This window comes from Vombatus ursinus, unplaced genomic scaffold (assembly GCF_900497805.2).
Source record: "Vombatus ursinus unplaced genomic scaffold, bare-nosed wombat genome assembly UNPS02014805.1, whole genome shotgun sequence".
NCBI lineage: Eukaryota > Metazoa > Chordata > Mammalia > Diprotodontia > Vombatidae > Vombatus > Vombatus ursinus.
In genome coordinates this window covers 5,115,885-5,141,230 of record NW_020954583.1, presented here as the reverse complement: position 1 = coordinate 5,141,230, position 25,346 = coordinate 5,115,885, and the positions used below count along the sequence as shown (strand labels likewise).

The window sequence follows — 25,346 nt, the reverse complement described above, 5'->3', positions numbered from 1 at the left end:
CTTCTAATGTTAGCATAAACTAAGGAACTTTGCATCAATCCAGGAATTTCCTGAAGAAGATTCAGGTAGTTATTTTTAATTTAATCTATAAGTATTTTATACTGAATCATTTTGTCCTTTCTATCTCTTTGTTACAATGATAGGGGGATCAAGGAATATGTTTGTCTATTTATATGGGGGAAGAGGAAGGGAATAAGCATTTATATAGTGGTTACTATGTTCTAGGCACAATGTTAAGTGTTTTACAAGTATTAACTCATTTGATCCTTACAACAACTCTGGAAAGTAGATACTTTTATTATCCCCATTTTACAATTGAGGAAAATGAGACAAACGGAGGTTAAATGATTTGTCCAAAGTCACATAGCTACCAATTGTCTGAAGCTAGGTTTAAACTTGGGTCTTCCTGACTCAAGACTCTATCCATTGTGCCACCTATATCCTTTGTTTCATTCCTATTCTGAATTTTTGGGAAATCTTTAATAGAGAAATGGAGCTACATAGAAGTTCTTTCAGGCATCTGGCATGGTAAAGATTGATAAAACTACATACTCAGGTTAGTAGCCTCTTATGGCATGCCAAGGTCAAGCCAGACAAAAAACACTGGAACAAATGTTTACTAAATGCAATACATAAATATACAATTATCCACTGAATGTTATCCTCAAAATATGCAGAGCTAAGCCTGATTAATAAGCGATGATGTATTAAATCAAATTCCCCATGATAAACATATGTGGAAAAAACACATCAAAGTTACAAAAAATACTTTGAGCAGCACTCTGTAGAGAAAAGAACATAAGACTTGGAGACTGAGAACCTGGGTTTTGAATATATTAGCTCAGCTGCTTAAGATGCCTTAGTGATGCTTTGGGCCTGAGTTTCCTCATCTACAAAATACTGGGGAATATTGCATGGTAGTTAAGTCATTGAATTTGGATTCAGGAGAACCTGCCTTCAAATACTGCCTCAGACATTTATTAACTGTGTGTCTCCAGGTAAGTCACTTAACATCTCTCTGCCTCAGTTTTCTCATCTTTAGAATAAGAGCATTGGACTCAATGTCACCTAAGGTCACCTTCAGGCCTAAATCTATGACTAACTGATCTCTAAGTTGCCTTGAAACTCTTAAGACATATATCCAGTAAGAAATTTCATGATACTCATAGAAGAATAATATCTAGAATGATTTGGTTTCTTCAATATGATGTTAAGGTCTAGAAGCTTTTGTACAACAACTTTTCCAGTCATATCTTCCACAAATGACATCATAAGAGATATCCCTGATTCTACAAAGATACATGGATACAAAGGATAGTGTCATGGAGCCCTGTTCTTATTTGAAGCAATTACATTTATGACCTAAAGTTTACATGTTTGTTTCTCCATAAATATGAGATGAACACTTGGCATAATTGCCAGATATTGTGTATAAATTATGAAAGGTGTGTAAATGTATGTGTGTTTTCATGGAGAATATCAAACTCTCCTCCAACCTGGAGGAGGAATTGACAGTGACAAGGCTAAAATCTAGTAGAGAGATAAAGGTAACAGAGTAAATTAGTGCTGTAATAGCAAATCTAAAGTCTTAGGCTAAGTAAGGGACGCTTTATAGTAATATCCTAGTTAAAAATCACTCTTTCAGAGTCTAGATTTATATGTGTCTGTGTAGTTATCCTAATATTCTTCTTTCACTGGACATACCAATTTACCCTTCCTATAATTATCAATTTGAAAAGTGTGTTGAAATAGAGACTTTAAGGCAGCATTTTGCCCTATCCATTCAAATTATTAAAATAATTAATAAAAACTCTGGAATTGTGTGTGTGTGTGTGTGTGTGTGTGTTTACTTCTCTTATTCAATGGTGTGGTAGCAGAATCTTGCCTGTTCCCTAACAAAAATCCCATTGAGGACACCTCTCAATACTTTTGTAGTTGATTCTCTTAAAATTTGTTATATAGATGGGAAAATAGACATATAAATCAGTGATTATTGATATATTCCTTTGCCATTTGGAATATTATTTAAGTCCAAGATCCTCCCTCCCCTTTGGTATTTTTCCTTCCTGCACATAACTTGTGAATTGTTCTCTTTATACTCACACTGTTGTTTCACCTCCAGTTCAAATTTCCTCTAGATATCCTTTTTTTTCTCTAATGCAAATGCTTTTTGTACATTTGTTCTCCTTAGTGTCATTTCTACAAGCTATTTAGTATTGTAATATTAGTGATGGCTCTGCTGTCCTTGATGGTGAAATAATGTTTGCTTGGAAAATCTTTTCAGATCTTTTTCATTTTTCTTCTTTTTGTTGTCCTTCCACTTGCATTTGCAAATGCCCTTGGGATGACTGCTTAATTGTTTTGCTCCCTAAATTTTCCTTAAACTAGTTTTCCCTTCACTGCTTGTGTTTTATGTAATGAAACTTTTTACACTCTTCTGTCATCCTATTCTATAAAATTTTTACAAATGACTTCATATTCTAAACTATTCTAAAATGGTGTTGACTTTAGCTGCCTTTTTAGCTGCCTTTTGTTTTGCTTACTAAGAGACTTTTTAAAGGGCATTTTCTATATATGTGATCACATCTAACACATTATATCATATATAAAAATTATGCTGTTTACCACATGACCAAGAGTCAGTCTTAAAGAGAAGGCATAGATAGATTGAGAAAAGCCCCATTGGAAGTAGTATCCATATGAGTGATATCACAGAGCCATCCAGGCATTAAGGTCTTTGTTCTACCCTTAGTCTGTTGCAACATTTTGTCACTTTTTTTTATCGGGTTTTCCATCTTTAATGTCACCCTTTTTAATCATTCTCCTTCCTTGTAGACTATCTAATTATATCTATCCTACTTGTTGTCACTTTCCCCCAGGTCAATAGTAGAGCAAATTTTCCTAATGAGTTTTATTTTGTCATCCTGTTTATCTAGACAAATCTATCAGTCATAAAATTTTCCATTGCTAAAAATAAAATTATGTGCAAATTTTGTGCATATTTCAACTACATGCAGAATTTTTCTTGGTATCTTTGAATGAGTGTTTCTGAAATGCAATTATGACAATGATGTATTTTTTTTTTTCCTTCATAGGAATGAATATTCTTTTCCTTCTCTTCCAGGACAGCTTTAATCAACAGAGAAATAGTAGCAGTCTATGTGTTCCTACCAGTAATATAACAACATCAGATAAAACATTTGTCTTGAGTTTTTTTTATTTTTTTTTTAATGGGAAGAATATGGTTGTTAGAAAAGTTTGTGCATTTTGGTCTAGTGAAGGCATCAAGCGATTAAGTGTGCCTCTCTAGTTTTACAGAATCAATACAGCTGCTACTTTCATTTCTCTCAGCTTTTATTGTTAATAATAAATGTCAAGAAAATATTCTGAGACAGAAAGGTGTACATGAAGAGATTACAGACTGCAGTACAAAGTCAGGCTTCCATTGCTCACTCAGACATATATCTCTTTCAGACACTAGAGCTTAAATGCAGGTCCACTTCCTGGGTGCTGCTGCTGCATTTCACATGGCTCACTTGCCATGAAAGAAAGACAGATTGGGTCACAGAAGCTATCCTTTCTTTCAATTTAGTAAGAATTTCTACTTTATCTTGAGTTCCTTTCCACTTTCCTTTATAAGAGTTAGCTAAGGTTCAAATAGAAAGCCTAGTACTTAGAGATAATTGGGTTTTACCATCAATAAAGCATACTACTTGAAATCTTGATGGGTACATGCAACAACTGAAAATTGGTAACAATTGTGAGAGAAGAAATTAGTAAAGCTTTGAAAATGAAGTCCTATCTCTTAAACTTTAAAGTAGTCCTCAAAATTAGCAATGCAGAAACTTACAAAATGGTAAATGTAATCATAATACATGAATTTCCAATCTTACACAATAAATTTGAATTTTTCAAAAATTAAAGTATACATTTCAGGCTTATTAATGTTTTAAATGTTAACAAGGATTCTCAACTCAAATAGGAATGAGAAATGCTTCTCTGTGATTGATAATTCATCTATGGCTAGACTAAGTAATTAATATTCTCTCTCATGACTTATATGTGACAGATATAGCTATCCAGAAATGAAATATAAGAAACATAGTGAAGTCTAACATATTTTTTAATTGCTCAGTTATACTATCAGATAGAGATAAGTATAATTCTTGTGTAATAAAATGGAATAAATGTATAGAATCTTTTTGTTCATAACAGGGCAAAGAGAGACACTAAATTATAAATACATAGAAAGTCAATAAAACACTAAAAAGAATTCAGCTATAAAATCTGTTACCTCATATGAAAATAGACCTTTTGGTTCATGAATTAATTATGCATGCTCATTGTCAATTCCTTCGATTAAAAACATAGAAGGAAAAATATGAAATGCAGTATTTTTTTAAGTAGAAGAATTCTCTCCAATACAGATTAACAAGGAGGATAGCAGTGGAGAAGCACTATGGTTGGTATTTTCTCTCTTGACAAGCTGAGATTTTTCAGATAGTGAGCTGGTTGGACAAATTTTAAAATTGTCTTCTCTTTCATTACTTAAGATAAAACATTTCATTTATGGACATGACTAAGTGGAGAGAGTTGTGCTGCCTACAGGAAAATCATACCCTCTTACTGAATGAATACACCATTGGGTTTGAAAAAAAAAAGAAATGAAATTATATAAAATTAGTGAAGCCAGGAGCACTATATTCAATATTGCACATTTAAAAAATAACACCTAAATTGAGGCTTAATTCCATCCTTTTGGTTTGAGATGAGTGTAACACAGATAAATTAAGCTAACTGCCAACTGCTACAACACAAATTCAGTTCAAAGAGACTGCCAGAATGCCCATGTTTCTCTAGTACCTAGATGAATGGATGTGAATATTGAGGGACAAAAGTCCCTTCTGCTGTTTTTGAAAGGTGAGGAGAGACATGTTATTTAATATTTTTGCCATTTTTTTTATTGTTATTGTTGTTGACTACATAAACATTTCAAATAGTTCCTATTCAGTCAGCAGGCAGTAAAGAAAAAGGTGATAACAAGTAAACAATATACTTCTTTGCCTTCACTAATTTGTTAAGTGTTTTGCCATTTGGCCAGGTAGTGATGCTACAAAAATATAGCACAGGGCCTTTCTGTCTTTTCTGTACAGCAGTCATTATGGTACAGATATCAAATTCATGAAAGAATACCAGCATTTTACAGTGGCCTTGTAGAAAGAAGATTATTAAGACTTGTTTTTATAAATATCAGACTACATGGTAGTTTTCATTATAGAATCACTCAGTACTTCATATTTTTTTTGGCAGAAATCTTTTTAAATTGAATTTTATGTAGAAGAAATTATAGTAACAGATAGATTCAAAACAGAACAAAATAACATAACCATCTTCCCTGACTGTCTAAGGTAATGTAGATCCTTTTCATATTGGAAAATCCCCAGGTCAAAAGTAGCAGATTCCCTGGGTCCCGTAGGCACAATTAAGATTTTTTGGAGACACTCTTGGTGAAGATGAATAAAAGTTAGATTGAGTATCCTTGGATCACAATGATATGAAGCTATTTGTCTAGTTCTATTTTTGATGTTTGCCCTTTTATGGGAAGTGAAGTAAGGTACATTTACCAGATGCTGCCATGGACTGGAACTATTTGCATATCACTGAAATTATCTTAATTTATAACGGATGCTATTTCAATCTATTAGCATACACCTGAAATTTTTCTTCAGTACTGACATTTCTGAGATTTCCTTGTGGACCCTTTCTTTTTGGTAGGGAAAATATGACTTGAACACTGACTTACCATTACCTTTTCTTGATGTCCAGCAAATACTAACAAATGAAATAATCCTTGATATTTCCATACATATCAAACCTGATCATTTGGGTATATAGAGGAAGCAGTCTCCCATTTGCAGTGAGGAGGCAGCTAGATGAGGCCCTGGATAGTATGCTGGGACTGGAGTTGAGAGAGCAAATTTGGACTTAGACACTTACTGGCTGTATAACCCTGAGCAAGTCACTTTACCTCTACTTGCCTCAGTTTCCTCAATTGTAAAATGGTTATGATAATACAGTTTGTGTTAAGGATCCAGTGAGATAATATTTGTAAAGTGCTTAGTGCAGTTCCTGGCACATAATAGACACTATATAAAATGCTTATTCCCTTTCCCTTTCTTGTAGTGATTTGAGAATTACCTATGGAAAAAAAAAATGATCTTCCTACTGTAAACTAATTTCTGCAGCCAGAAATTGCATTTTTAGATGTTCATTCCTTTGGGTAAAACATTTTCTTTTCACTGATGTCTTCTTTTAAAAAGTAGACACCTTTTGGAAGAATAACTTTAAAATCATTATCTCCTGAGCATTATTTAATTTATTGGGTTTCTTTTCTCCAACAGAAAGGAATGTGTTTCAAAGGAGAACATTGACAATTGTGGAAAGAGATGAGGGAAAGAGCAAATTCATGGAAACAGGGAATGGGGAGAGTAAAAAAAAAACTTTAATTATTCCACAGTTTCCTGTCCCTGGAATTCATTTTTCTTTGTTTTTGTATGCATATGCCAAAGTAGCTTTATTGCTATATGTGTGCATACAGAAGGTACAGCCTTTCTTAAATAATAAAGTGTACAGTTTTTAACAATAACTTCAGTAACATCTTCACATTTCCCTTTGTGCTTTAACATACTTGCAAAATTGCTAATTTTGCAACATTGAAGTATTATATTTGGGAGCATTTTATACTTTAGTACCTTTTTCAAATTGGCAACATACATAAAGAATTAGGATGCACTGAGAATAGTGCCATGTAATGACTTTCATATTTATTTTAATTGCTGAAATTCCAACTTCTTGGTTCTACAGAAACAGCATACTATTCTGCCAACCAGTGTATCACAGTTTAGATATACCCTGAGGATCTCTGGTTTAAGGTTACTGGAAGGTGCCATTGCTATTTTCTAGAATCAATGTATAGGAAAAGGGATCAAGGAGTATGTAGGAAAAATTGTATTAGTTGTCAATGACAAAACTGTACAGTAATGTGGATATCTAAGCAGGCACAGAGCTATGCAATTGTCCTAAAGCATAAGAAAGATGACCACAAAAAAGATGAGACCATGAAAATTTTTTTACCAGTAGTTTCAGTTGTTCTAAATGATAATTTGTTATAAATAATAATGAATTTCTTCAATTTTTTTTACTTCTTAATAATGTTTTCCTCTAAATGAATATATAGATATGTGTATACCCACAGAGAGAGTACATACATACATACAGACATACATTAACATTCATATTGGAGCTCCTGGATGAATTGTATGCTACTAGAACCTACAAAATAGTTGTGACAGTTATGCAATATGTACATTTTTAAAAGTAAGTAGTTTATAGTAGGAATAGAATTCCATTTGGACCTGGGTACTCCCAAATGACTCAGTATGGTGATAAGCCTATATCGTAATCGAAGAAAAATCAAATTTTCCAGACATAAAATGGCTTAGCTTCGGGTGACAAGGATATACTGTGTGTGTGCATGTGCTTCCACACACAAAGAGAAAAGGAAATCAATTTATTATGTGATTATAACACGGATTGATATATGCTGATTCATACCTGAATTGGATCTTTCTAATTGTGAGTGTGAGTTTATGAAATAAATAGATACCTCAACATATATAATTGATTAGATGCTGATTATAATTTTTATTAAAAATTATATTTCATATTTGAATGATGCCCTATATCTAGAAAGGTCTAACCATCTTATAGAAGGAGGGTGTCATATCTAAGAGTTTGGCTCTTTAATACTTTAAATTTTAAATTAATTTTGTAAGTTTAGAAATGAAAAAGAGCTATTTAAAAGAAAATAAATTCATTCAGATCCCATTTAAGCAACAAGATTGATTTATACACAAAGATTCCTTATAATTATATGTTGGTTTGACTGTTGATTGCCACCCATAGTATGGAATTGGAGAATTTTTCAGTTTTTAAAAGCAATTTTTCATTGTAAGTCTTTCATTTTATAAATGGAACTAGTAGAAAGACTAAGTGGCAGAAATGGGTATTTTAAAAAGTTTTTAAGACTTATTTTTTATTTCCTAGATGAGGATACTATATTATTCTGGAGAAGAGATTAAGGCACCATAGTAGTTATTAATTTTCAACTCTTACATAAATCATAACAGCAGTTTTATGGTGCTTGCTTTTGAGAGAAGAAGTAACATAACAGGAAATTGACAATCTTCCTTTTTTATTATGATTGAAAAAATTAGTTTATTAGCAAGCATTTATTAAGCACCTAGGAAACAGCCAAAAATTAATTAGGACATATATCAATTTCATCTTTTCTTGTCAGATATATTCACCAGCTTCATTCAATTACTTATAAATTGATTAATAAAAGTTTATATTATAATAGAATGAGGTCTTTGAGGGTAGGCACAGTTTCCTTCTTATCTTTGTATCTCAAGCATCTAGCATATAATAGGTAAAGTTTTAAGTTTGTTGAATGAATGGATGAATATATAGTATGCTTTATACTTGGACTAAGTTTTCATCATCTGGGGTCCATCTCCAATTGTCCTGATGTATATCTTGCCACTAGATCCAAATAGCTCTGGAGGAGACAGTGTGGCTGGTGAGTTTGCACAACCCTTCCTCAAATAAATTCAATTCACTTGCAAATCAAGACATCACCTTCCTGATGTCATTGGTCCTCTTTCAAAAGGAGAAACAACAACAAACAAGTTTTCATCTCTACATCTCATTTTTTCCCATAAAATAGGAGCTACAAATATAGTAGATACACAAGATGAACAAATTAAATCAATTATTTGAAGTCACAAACCTAGGTTAACAGAGTTTATGACTTGCCCCAATTTACAATGAAGATCACGACATGAACCCTGGCCTTCAGGCCCAAAAGCCCAGAATTTCCATTATATAATTACATTGCTTCTCAGATGACTAAGGGTATCTTGCAATCTCTATTACTGGTTGTGATTGTGAAAAGTTTCTATCCTTCCTCCTAATTAATGTTTTTTCCCTCTCTCTTCTCCTTTCTCTTACCCTCTCTCTATCCCTCCTATTGTCTCTCCCCTTCTCTTTTTTCCTCTCTCACCCTACCATTCTCCCTCTCCCTCTCCCTCTCTCTGGTTCTCTCTCCTTCTCTTTTCATACACACATATGTTTGCATCTTCTAGGTCAACTTTTGTTGTTGTTGTTTTTTTTTAAATCCCTGGTTTAGATTCAATTCATTATGAAACTCTATTTAAGGGTTAAAGAAAAGCACGTTTCACCCACATGGTAACTAACAGTTCTCATCTTCCTTAATTACCTGTCCCCCTTCAGTAAATGAATGCAACATGTACTTCAGCATCTCTGGGGACTCTATTTTGTTTCTAGAACTCATGTTAGCTTGAATGGGCCAGAAAGTCATTTGTAAAAAGTAAACCTGCCACAGAACAAAACAGGTTGACAAGTTAGAAATTGCTGTACCTCACATGTGCAGAGAACAAAGCATACCTTTCACCTAAAGTGCTTGTTACGAAACAAACAACAACAACAAAAATCAAGCTGCAGCAATTGCAGTCTTCAGTTTATTGCCCACACTTCATGTATTAGCTGATTTTATTTTGACAAGGGTATACAAAGTCTGTTGTGCTCTTATAAGCTTCAATGACAAAATAAGGCTTATTTATTTATAGCTTGGTAACTTCTTCAATAGAAGAGAGAGAGAAAGAGAGACAGAGAGAAAGAGAGAGAGAACAAACCTTTTCATGTTGCTTTGAATGGGGTAGAAGGATTAAGAGTTATAACACATAAAAACAGAAATATTGAAAATCAGAATCCAGAAGCTCAATTCTGTGAGTATTTCTTTGAACTTGAAGATCATTAACAGAAATTGTCCACTTGATATCTTATGCAATCATTTAAAAGGGAGACAAAAGATGTATAATTATTCACGTTCAGAAGCAGTGCTTTCTATGAATGATCCATGTTTTTGGAAGTAGTGTCATATTTGGTAAATTCTTATTCATCAAGAAATCAACATCATAATTTTAGAAGTATTCTAGATAATGTGGAAAGAGGGAGGGAGACAGAGAAAGGCAGAATTTCCTTTAGAACCTTATGATCTACTTAGTGAAGGTAGATATGTACACATGAAAAATATAATTTTTTCACATAAGTATAGTATGTGAAAAATACCTCATAAATGCTATATGAATTCAGAGAAAACAAAATTCTTTCATAGCTGGAGTGTTCAAGAAACTCTTCATAGTAGAGATGGGAACTATAATGAACCTTGAAGTTTCCCCCAGTGCAAAAGTATTCAAGGACTGAAATGATCACTATTATTGTCTTCCTATCCACAACTTAGAAAACAGGGCCTACCACATAGTTGGTGGTTAATAAATGTTTGTGGGATTGGATTGAATTGGAATATGGGTAGAATCTTGGCAGAAGCCAAGTTAAGGAAGAGAAAGGGATGGAGAAGGAAGTATTTCAGGTCAGGCTTGCAACATGTTCGGAAGTAGTAAAGTACATGGCATATTGGAGGGATGAGTATACCTATTTAGTTAGAGTAGATGGGTCTGTTTAGGGAAGTACCATGTGATTATGCAGATTGTGGCCACTTTCTGGAAGGACCAGAATACTTCGCTAAGAAATACATGTTCTCTCCTATAAGCATTATTAAGCAACTGTAGACTTTTGTTCAGGGAATGACGTAATCAAAGACAGATATAGGAAGATGAATATGATAACAACATGCAGAAATTGTACTTTCTCATCTCTATAAAATTAGAATAGCAGTTTTGAATTTTTTAATATTAAAACTTTTACAGTAAAGTTAAGTTTGCTCTATAATCATCTGGTTTTTATTATCAAGTAAGGTGCAATTCAAGGGTCGATGTATGCTCAACAAAAAGTGTTTGCTACTGTAATGTTATGTCTAACATAATACAGTTGAATGAGGGATACCCTGTAGATTGTAAGATCCTTTCCTTTTTCTTCTTAAAAAGAAGAAAAACTGGAATAGAGAGACCACTGAGGTGTTTAATACAACAATTCAGGTTTAAGGTCAGGAGACAATGAATTAGGTTAGTGACAATAAGAATTGAAAGAGAGATTTTAAAAAAAACATGGTTAAGCATGAATCAATAGGACTTGGTGACTAATTGAATGTGGAAATGAGAGTAGGGAATGAAAGATTACTCAAACTTTGAGGCTAGGTGATTGAGAATGGGAATACCACTAACAGAAATAGGGAAGATGGTGAGAGGGCCTAGAGGATCATGCTAAGTTTAAGATGATAGTTAAATGTCTTGCAAGCAGTTGAAAATAATGGACTAAAGCATGGAAGAAATGTCAGACTCAAGCATGGAAGAGATATCAGTACTAAAGATAAAGAAATGGGAGTAATAATAATTGTGCTATTAATTATTAATTAATTATTCAATATTATCAATTAACATATTATTTTATTAATTAAAATAATAGTATTTAATATAAATTAAAGTTAATTAATCAAATTAATTAAAATATTAGCTAGTATTTGTATAGCACCTTACGGTTTGCAAAACACTTTATCTATTTTAACTTATTTGATTCTCATTACAACCCCAAAAGACAGGCACTATTATTATCCCCAGTTTATAAATGAGGAAACTGAAGTAGAGAGAGGTTCAGTGACTTGCCCAGGGTCCACACAGCTAGTAAGTATCGGAAGCTGAATTCAGACTCAGAGCTTCCTGACTTCAAGGTCCACATCTATACATAATGTCACCAAGCTACTGCCTAAAAACTTCAGTAAAAGCATGGTTAGACAAAGTCATGAAAGTGTATAAAAATTCTAAGGTTATATATAGAGAAGATGAGAAGGCAAAGAATAGAACCTCAAATGATACCAACATTTAAGAGGAAAGGAGAGGAGTTATGTTTCTTCTTGAATGGTTCTCTCAGAATTTTATGCATATATACAAGTGTCTTCTATATAAATCCTATTTTAAAGACTTTTTTGTGGTCTGAAAGTATGCTTAGCCCTAGAAAGTTATTGCAGCCAAGTCAAGTCAACAAACATTTATTAAATATTTAGTATATAACAGGTATGTGACAAGTACTAGGGATATCAGGAAAGGCATATTCATGGTGTTTTCCAATCAAGGAGGTCACATTCTAATGGGGGAAAGGCATTAGGTAAACAAACATATACTTACAAAATATGTTTGTACAGAATAGATGGAAAATAATCTTGGAGGAAAACTACTAGCTGTGAGTGGAACAACCAGGGTGGACCGAGGACGGCTGAAAAAGTCCTTTTGAAGAAGTAATTTGAGCTGATTCTTGAAGCATGTTGTAGCCAATTGGTGGGGACATAGTCAAAAAACAGAGTAACAGTTGAAGAACAGTAAGAAGGCCACACAAAGAATGTGGAGGGGAGTAAAGTTTCAGAAGATTGGGAATTAGGAAGGGCCTATGTTGTGAAAGTCTTTAAATACCAAACAGAGTATTTTATAATTGGTCTTGAAGGTAGTAGGGAGGCACTGGAACTTACTGAGGAGGGGGGAGGTCAGATCTGAACTTTAGCAAATCATTTTGTCAGTTGAGTGGTGGATGTATTTGTGTGAGGAGAGACATAAGCAGAGAGATCGACCAGAAAAGTTATGCAATAGTCCAGATGTGAGGTAATGAGAGTTTAGATCAAGGTAGTGGTTGTATGAGTAAAGAAAAGGCTATGTATGCAAGAGATATTGAGAAGGTATCAGAGTTAGCAACAGAATGGATATATGGAGTGAGTATTAGATGATGACAATGAGTTTGACAGTAGAACAACACTGAACAAATTGAATAAAAAAAACACCAACCCTATTAGTACCCCAAAAAGTTGTCTAGGAATTGCCAACATTGATCAAACCATACATATGTGTGTGTGTGCGTGCGTGTGTATGTGTGTTTGTGTGTACTTTCTCATCTCTATAAAATTAGAATAGCAGTTTTGAAAGCCTGTCTGTTCTTTTCTCAAATTTTCATCAAGAATAAATTCAATCTATGGGTAGATCATTCTCATAAAAATTTTACAGTAAAGTTAAGTTTGCTCTATAACCATCTGGTTTTTATTATCAAGTAAGGTGCAATTCAAGGGTCGATGTATGCTCAACAAAAAGTGTTTGCTACTGTAATGTTATGTCTAACATAATACAGTTGAATGAGGGATTCCCTGTAGATTGTAAGATCCTTTCCTTGGTCCCATTCACAGTTGACATTATGTTAATTGCATCCAGACTTGGAACACTGCAAAGTCTACTAAATTAGATCATAACAACTCAAAAGAGTACAGCCCAACTAATCACACAGGGAAAACAAAAGTGCATAAATAAGGAAAGGATGTTTAGTGTACAGAACTGCTCTCTGATTATAGTGTTATTCAGTTGAATGAATAACATTTCCATTTAAAATGGAAAGCTAACTGGTCCTAGAATTAAATAGAAGATGGGAGCAGCTTGGATTTCATCTGGGAAATTGTACCAGCCCTTTTAGCTACCCCAAAATTCTCCTTAAAACAAAAAATTAAAATTTTATTACTACCATTTTTCTAAAGATGCACTATGGCTGTGAACAATGGATGAAAATGATACCTGAAGAATCAATATTGAGGGTGGTTCAAAAAGAACAATATAGAGAACTGTGTATGGTAGGCACAACATAGCTGAGGTAATTATCAACAGTGACTTACATTCAAGAAAGGACATAAAAGATATATAAAAGATGTATGAGTGGAAAAGTAATTGGCCAGCCATGACTAAAAGATAACATACAGAGCACCTTTGGTCTATATTACTACACATATAATATGAAAGACTTATAGCAAATTTCCCTAGCATGTTGGGCACATTGGATAACAGGAATAAGATTCCCACAGGCTGAGAAGGCATGGATGAACTACAATCAGAACAGAAAATACTTAGCAAGATGAGTTCACAGATCCATTTAGGTAATGAAGAACAAATAAATGTGATATTGCTCATTAGTGGCCAAGATAAAAGGTCATGAGCCATGTTTCAGGGAGATGATACTCTAGGTCTTTTGGCACATAATTTTAGCAAGCAGGATTTCCTGAGAAGGCTGGAGGTAGTTTATATTTTTTCCCATACAGGTGGGTTATGGGTATTGAAGAGACTTTCCTGTGCTTATCTTTATAAAGTGTATTGGGACTTCAAATAAAGAACCTATATTCCCAAACATTCTTTCTATTCTGTGCAAAAGAACCAAGAAGTCTCTATTTACCTCACCAAAGCACCCAAATCTGTTTTTAGACAGCCAGTCAGAAGGAAAGACTAGTTATAGATGATGATAAACTAAGGCTATAAATACTTACAGGCTATTTATTATTGAGTGTCAGATTTATATTGATTAACAACCTAATGTTCACTAATCATTGATTTTTTCAGTCTCTTTATTTTATGTTGAATATGTGTTGTGTGCATAAGTTAGCTTTAGTTTCTGTATACTATGTTGAAGTTGAGCGCAAAATGTTGAGGAATTTTTTGTTAGACATGAAAAGCACTATTTAATGGTAATTCTTTAATGATCAGAATGAAAATACATTTCATTGTAATTCAAATACTGTAGGTAAGAAAACAAAAAAAAGTCTTATTTCAGACCCTTGTCCTTTCATAATAACTTCAGATATCAACTAATATTTAATTAAATGTTAATGAGTTTCTACACCTTCTTGTCTAAATGTCTTCTAGCAATTACTACTTCATGAGGACACAAAACTTCTTATTAGAATGGTAGGTCCATGTGACTCTTTCTAATTCAACCATTCAGGTGAAACTATTCATCTTGCATCAGATAATTTGTTCTTCTTTAGTTACTATTCTGTTTTTTCTCAAAATTTGGGCTGCCAAAATTTCAGAAAGTTTTTTCAGAAATTCATGAGTATGACTCAATTAATAAAAGTGTTATTAATGAATGATATGACAACCATATTATGATCAATTATTTAGAAGCTCAGAAATGATTGTCATACCAGATGATAGTCAAACAAATCTTCAATAACAGATAGATAAAGGATTTATTTACTATGTGCTATATACACTGTGTTAAGTGCTGGGGATGGAAATAATAGCAAGCAGGATAGTCTCAAGGAGCTCACATTCTAAACTCATGTTAAGAGGAAAACACATAAAAGGGAGCTGGAAATGGGGTATAGAGGAAAGGCACACACAACCAAAAGCTTCGCTGGAGATGATGAGGACATAAATATGGAGGCTTGGCACTGAGCAAGCTGAAACCAAAACTAATTTAGAAAAGTCCAGGGTGGGAAATTTCTGGTGGGAAAGAAGTGGAGATGGTAGTCTAAATACAGTCCAGTGGAGAAGGTATAGCTAGAGATGTCCTGGAAGTGCTGTGGAGATCTAGAACTGAGAAAGGTAGGGACAAAGGTGACTTATAAATGCATAGGGTGGTTCCTGGTTTCTAGGATCATCCTAAAAAGAATGAACTCCTTTTAGAAATAAAACATATGTCATCTCTCTACCTAATAAAATCTTCCACACAATAATTTGAGATTTAGTTTACTATCTAAAATTTCATTTTTAGTCAAGACATGTTTCATCTATCACCATTCCTTAACTCTTCTCTTCATGTGGAAAGTCTTGAAAGAAATACAATTCTTATTCTTTTCTAATTCAGAGACTAAATGTTGCACTTCTGAAGGTTCTTTTCCCTAAACAAATATCCTTTTTTATACAAAAAAATCAATAATATCCGATTACAAAAAAAATCAGTCTCTGCATTCAAGTCCATCTTCTAATGCATGGATATAGGGAGACGCAAAGTTTAATAAAATGAAATATTACTTCTCTTTTGATTTCCACTTAAAGATAATTGAATCAAAATTTTAAATACAACATAGAGATAGATTGATGGTGCAGTAGATAGATCACTGATCCTGGAGTCTGGAAGACTTGAGACCAAATATGATTTTCAGATATACTTACCCTGGCAAGTAACTTAACCTCTGTCTTTCTCAGTTTCCTCAACTGTGAAATAGAGATAATAATAGCACCTACCACCCAGGGTTGAGGGTCAGATGAGATATTTATAAAACACTTAGCCCAGTACCTGGAACATTGTAGGCACTTAATAAATGCTTGTTTGTTTTCATACATTTTAAAGGCATATATTGATAGGGAATTTCCTATGGATTTGACTGATTTAGGTTATGCTCATTATCTTTGTTTTCTTGGGATCAAAATATACTGTCACTATTATTTAAATTAACATGATTTTCTAGAATTTTTAGTTTATTTTCAAGACTTTATAGTGCTTTCCTTTTTCATGTTAGCATGTGTGAGACATAAGGAAATAATTGCTCACATTAATATATCATTTCAGATTTGTTTAACTAATGAATTTTTATAATAGTTTATTACCTCTCCATTCCACTGCCCCTCATCAAAGAATACTTTAAAAAAAATCCTCATAACAAGTGTGTGTCAACCAGCAAAACATATAACCACCTTTGCCACGTTCAGGAATGTAAGTCTCATTCAGTATTTTAAGTCCATGACTTTATGTGGCAGGTGGTATGTAACATGTTTCATTATTAGTCCTCTAAAGTCATGGTTTATCATTGCTTTGGTAGGCATTCTGAAATCTTTCAAAGTTGCCATTTTATAAATTGTTTACTACATTAAATAATAGAAATCTCAGTTTCTTCTAAAACTACTTCATTATTTCCTTTGGTGTTTGTTTTTAATCAGAACCATCGTCTATCAACGCAGATTGGTAGTTGCTCTGTAACTTGTAGTCCTAATGAGTTATATGGGGGCACTGAGAGAATGAATAAATAAGTGAATGAATGAATGAAAAAATGTTTATTAAGGACTTAAGCTCTGGGGATACACATAAAAAAGAAAGACAATTCCCACTCTTCTGAATCTTATATTCTATTAGGAGAGAAAGTACATATAAGAGATTTCAGCTATCAATCAGATAGAAAGGCTCCATGATCCTTACCATGCAGTAGCAAAAGAGAGGAAACACATTTTCTTTGATACTATTTCCACTGAACAAATCATCAATTTTTTATTTTGAACCATTGATAGTGCTGAGAATATTGGTAAAAAGAGCTTTCTTTTTCAAGTTTTCAATGTCTATGGAAATACCTTTTTCCAATACATTTTATATAAAATAATATATACTTATAGTTAATAAAAGTATACTAGCCAGAATCTTTAGGTTGATTCATTGGAACATGGTATGTTAGGTTTGAACATAAGGCTGAGATTATGAGTCTCCTACCCATTTATATCGATTAGCTTTTGTCAGAAAAAACAAACAAACAAACCAACCTTCTCCCTCTAGTTCCACACCACATTGCTATTACTAGATTTCCATCTCTCACAATGATATGCTTTTATTTGTCACAAGAACCAGACAAGATGGCTTGGATATATGAGCAAAGTCCATATGTTTTATTGGGAGTGGTGATCAAAGTCAGTATCTATACTATAGGTGAATTGACAGTGTAGTCTTTGGAAATTAAGGACACAATTTCTTTATGTTCTATTCAAAATTAGAACAGTTTACAAGCATAGATAAGTTCCTCACTTAGGACACAATTCCATTTAGCTAAATTCGCCTAATGCAGCTTTAAAATTGAGCCCAATACTTAAAATAAAACTCTAGCTATTCAAATTTTCCTATTGCCTAAAGAAAGGTGGTTATTAGATAATATTCTAATATTCCTCCTGTCCTTATGGTTCTACATATTCTTGGCCATTTAAAATATGAAATCACCTAAATATTTAAAAACATTATAAAAAAAATAAAAACATTATCAAATAAGCTTACATGACTTGTTGACTTACATGTAAAACAACCTTTTAATAACTGAAGAAAAGGTGTCAAAAGTGCCTTTTCTGTCATAAAAAAAGTAAGCAATTGTTTTCTTTGTTTTAAAAAGTTATTTTATCACTTGGAATTATGCTGAGCAGCTGCATTTCAAAATATAAGATCCTAACAATCGATATGGCCATACAGAGCTAGAAAAATTTAATCCACTGTAAAGTTTTATTTCTAGTAAACTAAAATGCCAAGCAATATCTGTTCTGAGTTTTAAGAATGAGGCAGTAAAGCTGATATGTAAAGACATTTTAAGATCCACTGGAATCCTAGTCTAAGTCACTATGCAGTAACAAACAACTATAATTAAAATGAATTGGATGGTGTAGAAGAGAAAGAGACCAAAGGAAACCAGTAGAATTAAGTTAGCAAATTCATTAGTTCAGAGAATTTACAAGGTCATAGAATTAATTTTATTGTATATTTTCAGAATCCATAACACTGGAGAATAGTGCCTCATTCATTCATTCAACAGATAATTATCAAGGACTTACTATGAACAAAAGCATTGTTTTTGTTGTTTGCAAATTCAGCTTTGTTGTTTCAAAGTGATCACTATGTAGATGCTTTTTAATTTATTTTCTGTCTCCTACCCCTCCCCTCTGATATCTGTTTTAATAAGGCAAATCCTACTCTGTAGAATAAAAGTGTAAGAATTGGTGAATATAAAGTGTGTGTTTTTAAAACATGATCATTCCTTTCTAATGTTTGTCAGAAACTCATTCTACTTAATTATCATGGCAGTCACACTGCAGGCAACACCAGAGTTTTTCCCAGTGATTAATGTAGCTCCGTGGAGTTTTTAGAAGGTTGTTTTCTTAATTTGACTGGCTGGGGAATATTTCCCTGTTGAAAAACAGGTGTAAACATCAATAATCAAGATGAGAGAGTGATACCATGTCAGCTTTTTAAAATATCTCCAGTGCAGAAAATCCAGTAGGTAGAGTCTGAAATGAAATGATGTTATTTGTCAGAAAGAAGCAAAGTAACAGTGAACTTTTGGTGTGACTCAGAGAGTTTAACTGAGTGGATGATGGGAAACCTTTTAATAGCAAAATAATCTGTCAACCAGCCTGAAAAAAAAGGGGGAGATTGTTTTGGCAAACATGTAAAATCAAAACTCTAACAGAGTGATTACTAGTAATTTATGAACTCTGTTTCTAAATTGCCTTACTTGGTAAATTACATGCCTATTTACTCTAAGACAGGATTTGAATTTACCTTAAGTAAAACTTAGGTCCTCCAGATTCTCTCATGGACTTCAGACTTTTAGTGATTTTCTTTGTTGCTCATTTTTGTAATAGGTTCTGAAACAAAAGCAGACCAATTTTATTGTTCTTGGTGTTATATCTGAGCTTGTTCTCCTTATTTATTCATTTATTATTTTATATAAATTCAAATCTAAAAAATATAATGAGTTTGGATTGTACTGTCACAGATATAGCTCTGTGGTTGGCAGCTCTCTCTTTTTTAAAAATCATTCAACACAATTGACTCATCAAAGCCTTGGGAAATAAATGCTACTGTTGAAGCACCTACCTCAATAGCTACCAAGGATTGTCATACCAAATATTTAACTACTTCAGAATTTTAATTTTAAAATTATATAAATTCATATATTTTAAAATGACTCTGCTGAAATACTAGTTCCATGGTTCTTTAGAGAAGATGTCAGCAGCTGATTGGGGTAAGAACTACAAGGAAAACAAGGAATCTCAACAGAAAGATGTAATTTAAAAATATGCTTGAGGAGGAAGAGATGCAAATGTATTGACTTCTTTTAAAGTTACTAAAGACTACTCTCATCCTATTTCCTTTCATTAAGTTTGCCTAAAAGAAAAGTTATTTAACATGCATTTCCATTGTTAACATTGTTTTCTTTGGTTTAATATGGTGGTGGTGTTTTTCTTTTATTTCCATATGTGTGTCTTTGTGTGTTTTTGTCTTCCCTCTGACACAGCATGTTTTTATTTTACTTCCCCTCCATGAGACGCTTTATATGGTCCACTGGGGAAAAAAAGGAATTCTTGTCATTTAAATTTCACTCTTTGTTTATAAGAAAAAAATTCTTTTCAATTCCAAACAATACTGAATTTTTTCTTCTTCTTGTTGGAGCATGAAAATGAGTGATATAATGCCAAGAATTGTGGTGAAATGTTTTACCTGAAATAGCCCATATTAATTTTAAACTTACATGTAATATATATGTACATATAATTTGAACCATGATTATGTTTCTCTTTTGTTTGCATGATATTATTTTGTTTTACGTTTTGTTTTTTCCACTCACCAGATGTTCCCAACACTTTGCTTTCCACCACTATCATCCCCTCCCTTACCACTGCAACAGTCACAACTTCTGTTCCCATATCAGCCACTACAACCACATCTGCAACAACCAGCAGCAGAAGAGGTACAGTATACTTCTTTGTTATGGCCTGGAAAACGTGCGAAAAATAGAAAAGTGTAGGGGTTCAAAAAGAGCAAACAGAAATGGAGAGGCAAAATTTTATAAAAAGAAAATAACTTTATGAAGTAATAACCAACCACATTATTATTTATTATAACATTGGAACTGAATCAAAGACAACACATGTTATTTTTCAACCACCATGTATGAACTTCAACCAGGTTTGAGTCAGAAAAAGTTGTATTTTATTCTAAAAACATGAGATGTTATTTTTACATAAAATGCATATTCATTTCAAACTTAAAATACATTAATGTGATATCATCTTTTACATAAGTGAAAAATCAGATTTTGAGTTGTACAGGAGGTTTTCTTTTGATGCTTTTATGAATATGTAATAAATTTTAATTCTCCTGAAACCAGATTCAAATTCCCACAGGGATAAATTTGTTCAGAAGTAAATGCAATCCCTGAGACATTGAGTGTAGCTCTTTTTTGTGAGTGCTCACAAGACTAGTTCTGAGTGACTCACTGGGTGCCTTTTATTTCTACTGATATAAAATATGATTGTCCTAGAGTATTTTGCATTGTTTGTCCCCATGAGTATTCCCTGCCACCAGTTTAATAAGAAGCATTATTATTGCCTTTCTCTGAAGGAAAGCTACCTCAGGAAGTATGGTTTAAGAATTTCACTGAACCTTAGGGATGTAATGGATCAATTATAATGTGAGTAAAGAAAATGAAGTATTCCTTGACATTCAGCCAGGTATCACTAGGTGGTGAAATGGCAAATAGCGTTTGTTTTTAAAAAAAATTATTTTGGGGGAATAGTTGCTTTTAAAATTAGTCTTCATATAAGTTACATTCAGAAACCTTTTCTCATTCTCATTTAAATGTTTCTGTCTCATCTGTCGGATTGACTCGCTAATATATTTTAAACTTATCATTTTTTACTTTGAAATTGTTGGATATGTATCTCAATCTATGTAAGTCTCTGGTTTCATTTAAAATTAAATTATTAGGGCAATGATACCCTAAAAACTATGCCTTTCTTTGCAGATTTTTACCCTTCCTTTTATAAAAGTTTGCCCTACTTGGATTATCCTTTCTTGTTATTAGACTCACTTTAATTGTTGAATTGTTAATTCCTGCCCCTTTTCAGGGTAATATTTAGATCAGAAGAGATAGATAGATAGATAGATAGATAGATAGATAGATAGATAGATAGATAGATAGATAGATTGATTGATGGATGGATAGATGAATGGATGGATAGATATATGCATATATAAATATATTAAAATATCAGATTGGTTACATGATACAGTAGATTTATATTAAGACTAATGTCTAGAATAATGACAGGATTATTTCAGAATGTCTAGAAAGTTATTTTTATATGGCGAAGTATGGTTTATCCAAACTAAAATGTCACATTAGACATCTTTCAAGATTTTTTAGCTGGAAGTTGAGAGGTAATGAAAGTAGAAAAAATAAATAGGTAAGCAAGAATTTCAAACACTTAACATGTTTCTTGTCTATTTGTTTTGTTGTTAATTGTTTATTTTATCCAAAGGATGCTGACTTTCAGTGGAATTCGGCTTATGCTATTTATTGTCAGCACTATCATAATTTTTTGTTTGTCTTTGTCTACACACAAAAATAGTTGGCAATTTTATTATTTAACTTGTGTGTTGTTTTGAGGGAAGAATAAATTGAGTTAAAACTTAACTATTTTAAAAACAAAACAACTATGCACCAAATACTGGAATTAGACCATTGGCATTTTCACACATCTAGTTTTGAGTTCATTTCTTTTTTCAAGCTAGTTTACCTATATAATCTTTAGGTAGTAAAGTTCTTTACTATGATAACCATATACACATCCATAAAAGAAACTTCTGAAGTCTTCTCAGAATACCTTGGTTTTCTTGCATGAATATTTGGAGCTCAAATGTTGCTATGTTTCTCATGATAAAATGAAATTAATGCTATCCCATAGTCCAGTAGCATTTCACATAGGTAATGCCTTGAAGCTATCTCTAAAAATATGAGACATTACTCAGTTTTTAAACGTTATTTCCTTAAGCATCAAGGATACTGATTAGAACATTACCATTTAAACTGTCTATGCCCTAATGAAATTCTAAAAAATGAGTAGTTGTGTTGCTTTTTTTTTTGCTAGTAGGATTGGCTCCTATATATATATATATATATTTTTTTTTTCCAAAATATTAAACACTTTGGGAATGAAATATGATTGTATAATTTCAAGGTGCAATTCTCCTGATCTATTTCAAAAGGAAAAAAAAAACGACACCAGAGATGCTTAATGTGTACATATCTACCGTCACCTGTCCTATTTTCAAGAAGTAGATAGATGGGGAATGTTACTAAACCCACCTGCATCATTAATGTCCTATTTAATATAATTGAGTCTGAGTCATCTTTCTACTCATACATTGTGACTTCTACACTGTATGCCTCAAGAGTTAAGTGGCATTTCTTTGCTTAGGCATTACCCATTAACTTGGAGCTTTTAAGTGCAATTTGATGTTTGAAAGGAAGGTATTGCTTTATAAATTAACCAAAGACATTTCAAAGTCACATAGAAGAAGGAAAAATTAGAATAGACAAAATTAAAGAAAAAGAATACCCTGCTAAGTTTCTAACATTAAAAAATCCCTTGTTCTTATAGAAATTATTAACAGCAATCTAAATAACTCGTATAGCACTTAAAGTAAATTTCTTCTAACTGCAGATACTGTTTTTATCCATGTATATTTAATAAATGAATGCAAATAAATCATTGTTAATGTTTCCATTTTTGCTCTTATGCTGTTAACATCACTGCTTGATTTCATCCTAGGTAAAAGTATCAAATACCAATTTAAAACAAATTTAACAGTTTACAGCTGTGGTTAAACTGGAAGTCAAAAGGGAATGAAACAAATTGACCTATATTCAAACATAACTAGTAATAACCATATGACAGCCTTAACATTTAAGTATCTTAAAACATCCAGAGTATGTAAAAATTAAGGTATTTTGAAGCTGGAGAGGAAAGAGGAAGAATAAAAATGAAGAAAGAAATAGGAAGAAAAGGAAGGGTAAGGTGAAAGGAAAAGTAATGAGGGAGATGAAAAAGAAGAATGAGAGAGAAAAAGAATGGCAATAAAGAAATAAATAATAGAATCTCAGAGTTAGAAGAAAAATTAGAGGTTTTCCAAATTATTATAAAGAAGGAAGAAAATGAGTATCATTTTTCTAAAAAAACGATAGCTGAAATAGAGAACATTCTTATATTCAAGATAGTAATGACAAATGAATGGACCAAGACTTTAATAATCCAATTTTATTTTTATTTTGTCATATAAAATTGTAGGTATCATCACTTGATTATGAAACTATTCAATACAGTTAAAAAGAAAATTATAGTATACTTATTTCACATGTTATCATTTAAATAAAAGCTTGTTATTCAAAGAGTCCTGCTCTTGGAGTAAGGTGGGTAAATCTTAAGTTTGAATGTCATCTCTGATGCTTACTAGCTCTGTGCTCTAAGATAATTCATTTACCTTCCCAGAGCTTCTGTGTCCTCATCTATAAAATGGTGATGATAATAATTTGTATAGTATATCAACTACCTTACAAAATGATAACTATTTTGCAAGCCTTAAAATTGAGTTAACAACCATTTCTACAAATATCAGCTATTATTGCTTTTGCTAATGCAACAATACAAGGCCTAAGGATAAAAAGGAGGGATAAAAAGGGGCTTCCCACATAAAATGAAGTAAAGTCACAAAGTATTAAAGGCAGAGTAGCTTAAGCAGAACATGACCATGACCTCCTACCTGAAATACGAATGAAGGGTCCCAGGAAATAATAATTGTAGGGATACGGTTTAACTTGAGAGATCTATGTGTTGAACTAGAAGTATTTGTGATTTAAAGTGGTTTAAAGACTACTGGCTAGAGAAAAAAAAAAAAAGACTACCAGCTTCTTTCCCATCCTCTCCCTGAATAAGGTTGATTCTTTCTTTGGTTGTTTATACTAATCTAGAGGATATAATTGTTTAGGTTTATAATGGATGATTAGTATAAGTATTATTTAAAATGGATAATTAGTAGAATCACTCTGCCTTGACAAAGAGCATGCCTGGAATTGGGGTGGGGAGTCCCTTCCAGTGATGGATGTGCTATCCTTGCAACTGGGCCCTTTCCAATGACATCTTCACTCTGACTCTTTTCTGATTGTATAATATAAGATAAGATATGAGCAGCCAGAAGTTTCTAGTTTTATATATATATATATGTATATGTATGTATGTATATATATATATATATATATGCAGCCTTATTGCCTTAGGTGTAGGGTTTCATTAAAGTTGCGTCAGATTCACAGATGTGCATTTAAAAAGTCATAAATGTAAAGCAGTAACATAATTAGTATTACACTTACTTGATTTGTATTATACATTGAGTACCTTTTTGTTGTTAATCTGTTCAGTCATGTCCAACTCTTTGTGACCCCATGGACCACAGCACTTGAGGCCCTTTTATCCTCCACTGCCTCCCAAAGTTTGTCCAAGCTCATATTCATTGCTTACATGACTCTATCTATCCATCTCATCCTCTGCTATTACTTTCTCCTTTTGCCTTCAACCTTTCCCAACATTAGACTTTTTTCCAATGAGTCCTGTCTTAGATATGTGGCTGCTGTATTTAAGCCTCAGCTTCTGAATTTGTCCTTCCAGTGAATGGTCTGAATGAATTTAATTGTTGACTGATTTCATCTCCTTGCTGTCCAAGAGACTCTCAAAAGTCTTTTCCAGCACACAATGTGTAGATTCTGTGATGTTCAGTTTTCCTAATAGTCCCTCTCTCACAGCCATATGTTACTACTGAAAAAAACCATAGCTTTGACTATGTAGACCTTTGTCAGCAAGGTGATGTTTCTGCTTTTCAGTATGCACTCCAGATTTGCCATAGCTTTCCTTCCAAGGAGCAAGAGT

General features: G+C 32.8%; 1 protein-coding gene across 1 annotated transcript in view; it reads left to right on the top strand.

The window, feature by feature from the left end:
* CADM2 (cell adhesion molecule 2) overlaps positions 1 to 25,346 on the top strand; it is a 291,062-nt gene that overhangs the window by 188,359 nt on the left and 77,357 nt on the right. Inside the window, exon 8 of the mRNA XM_027874175.1 lies at positions 20,213 to 20,332. Coding sequence (XP_027729976.1) covers positions 20,213 to 20,332 — 120 coding nt within the window. The remainder of the gene's footprint in view (positions 1 to 20,212; positions 20,333 to 25,346) is intronic.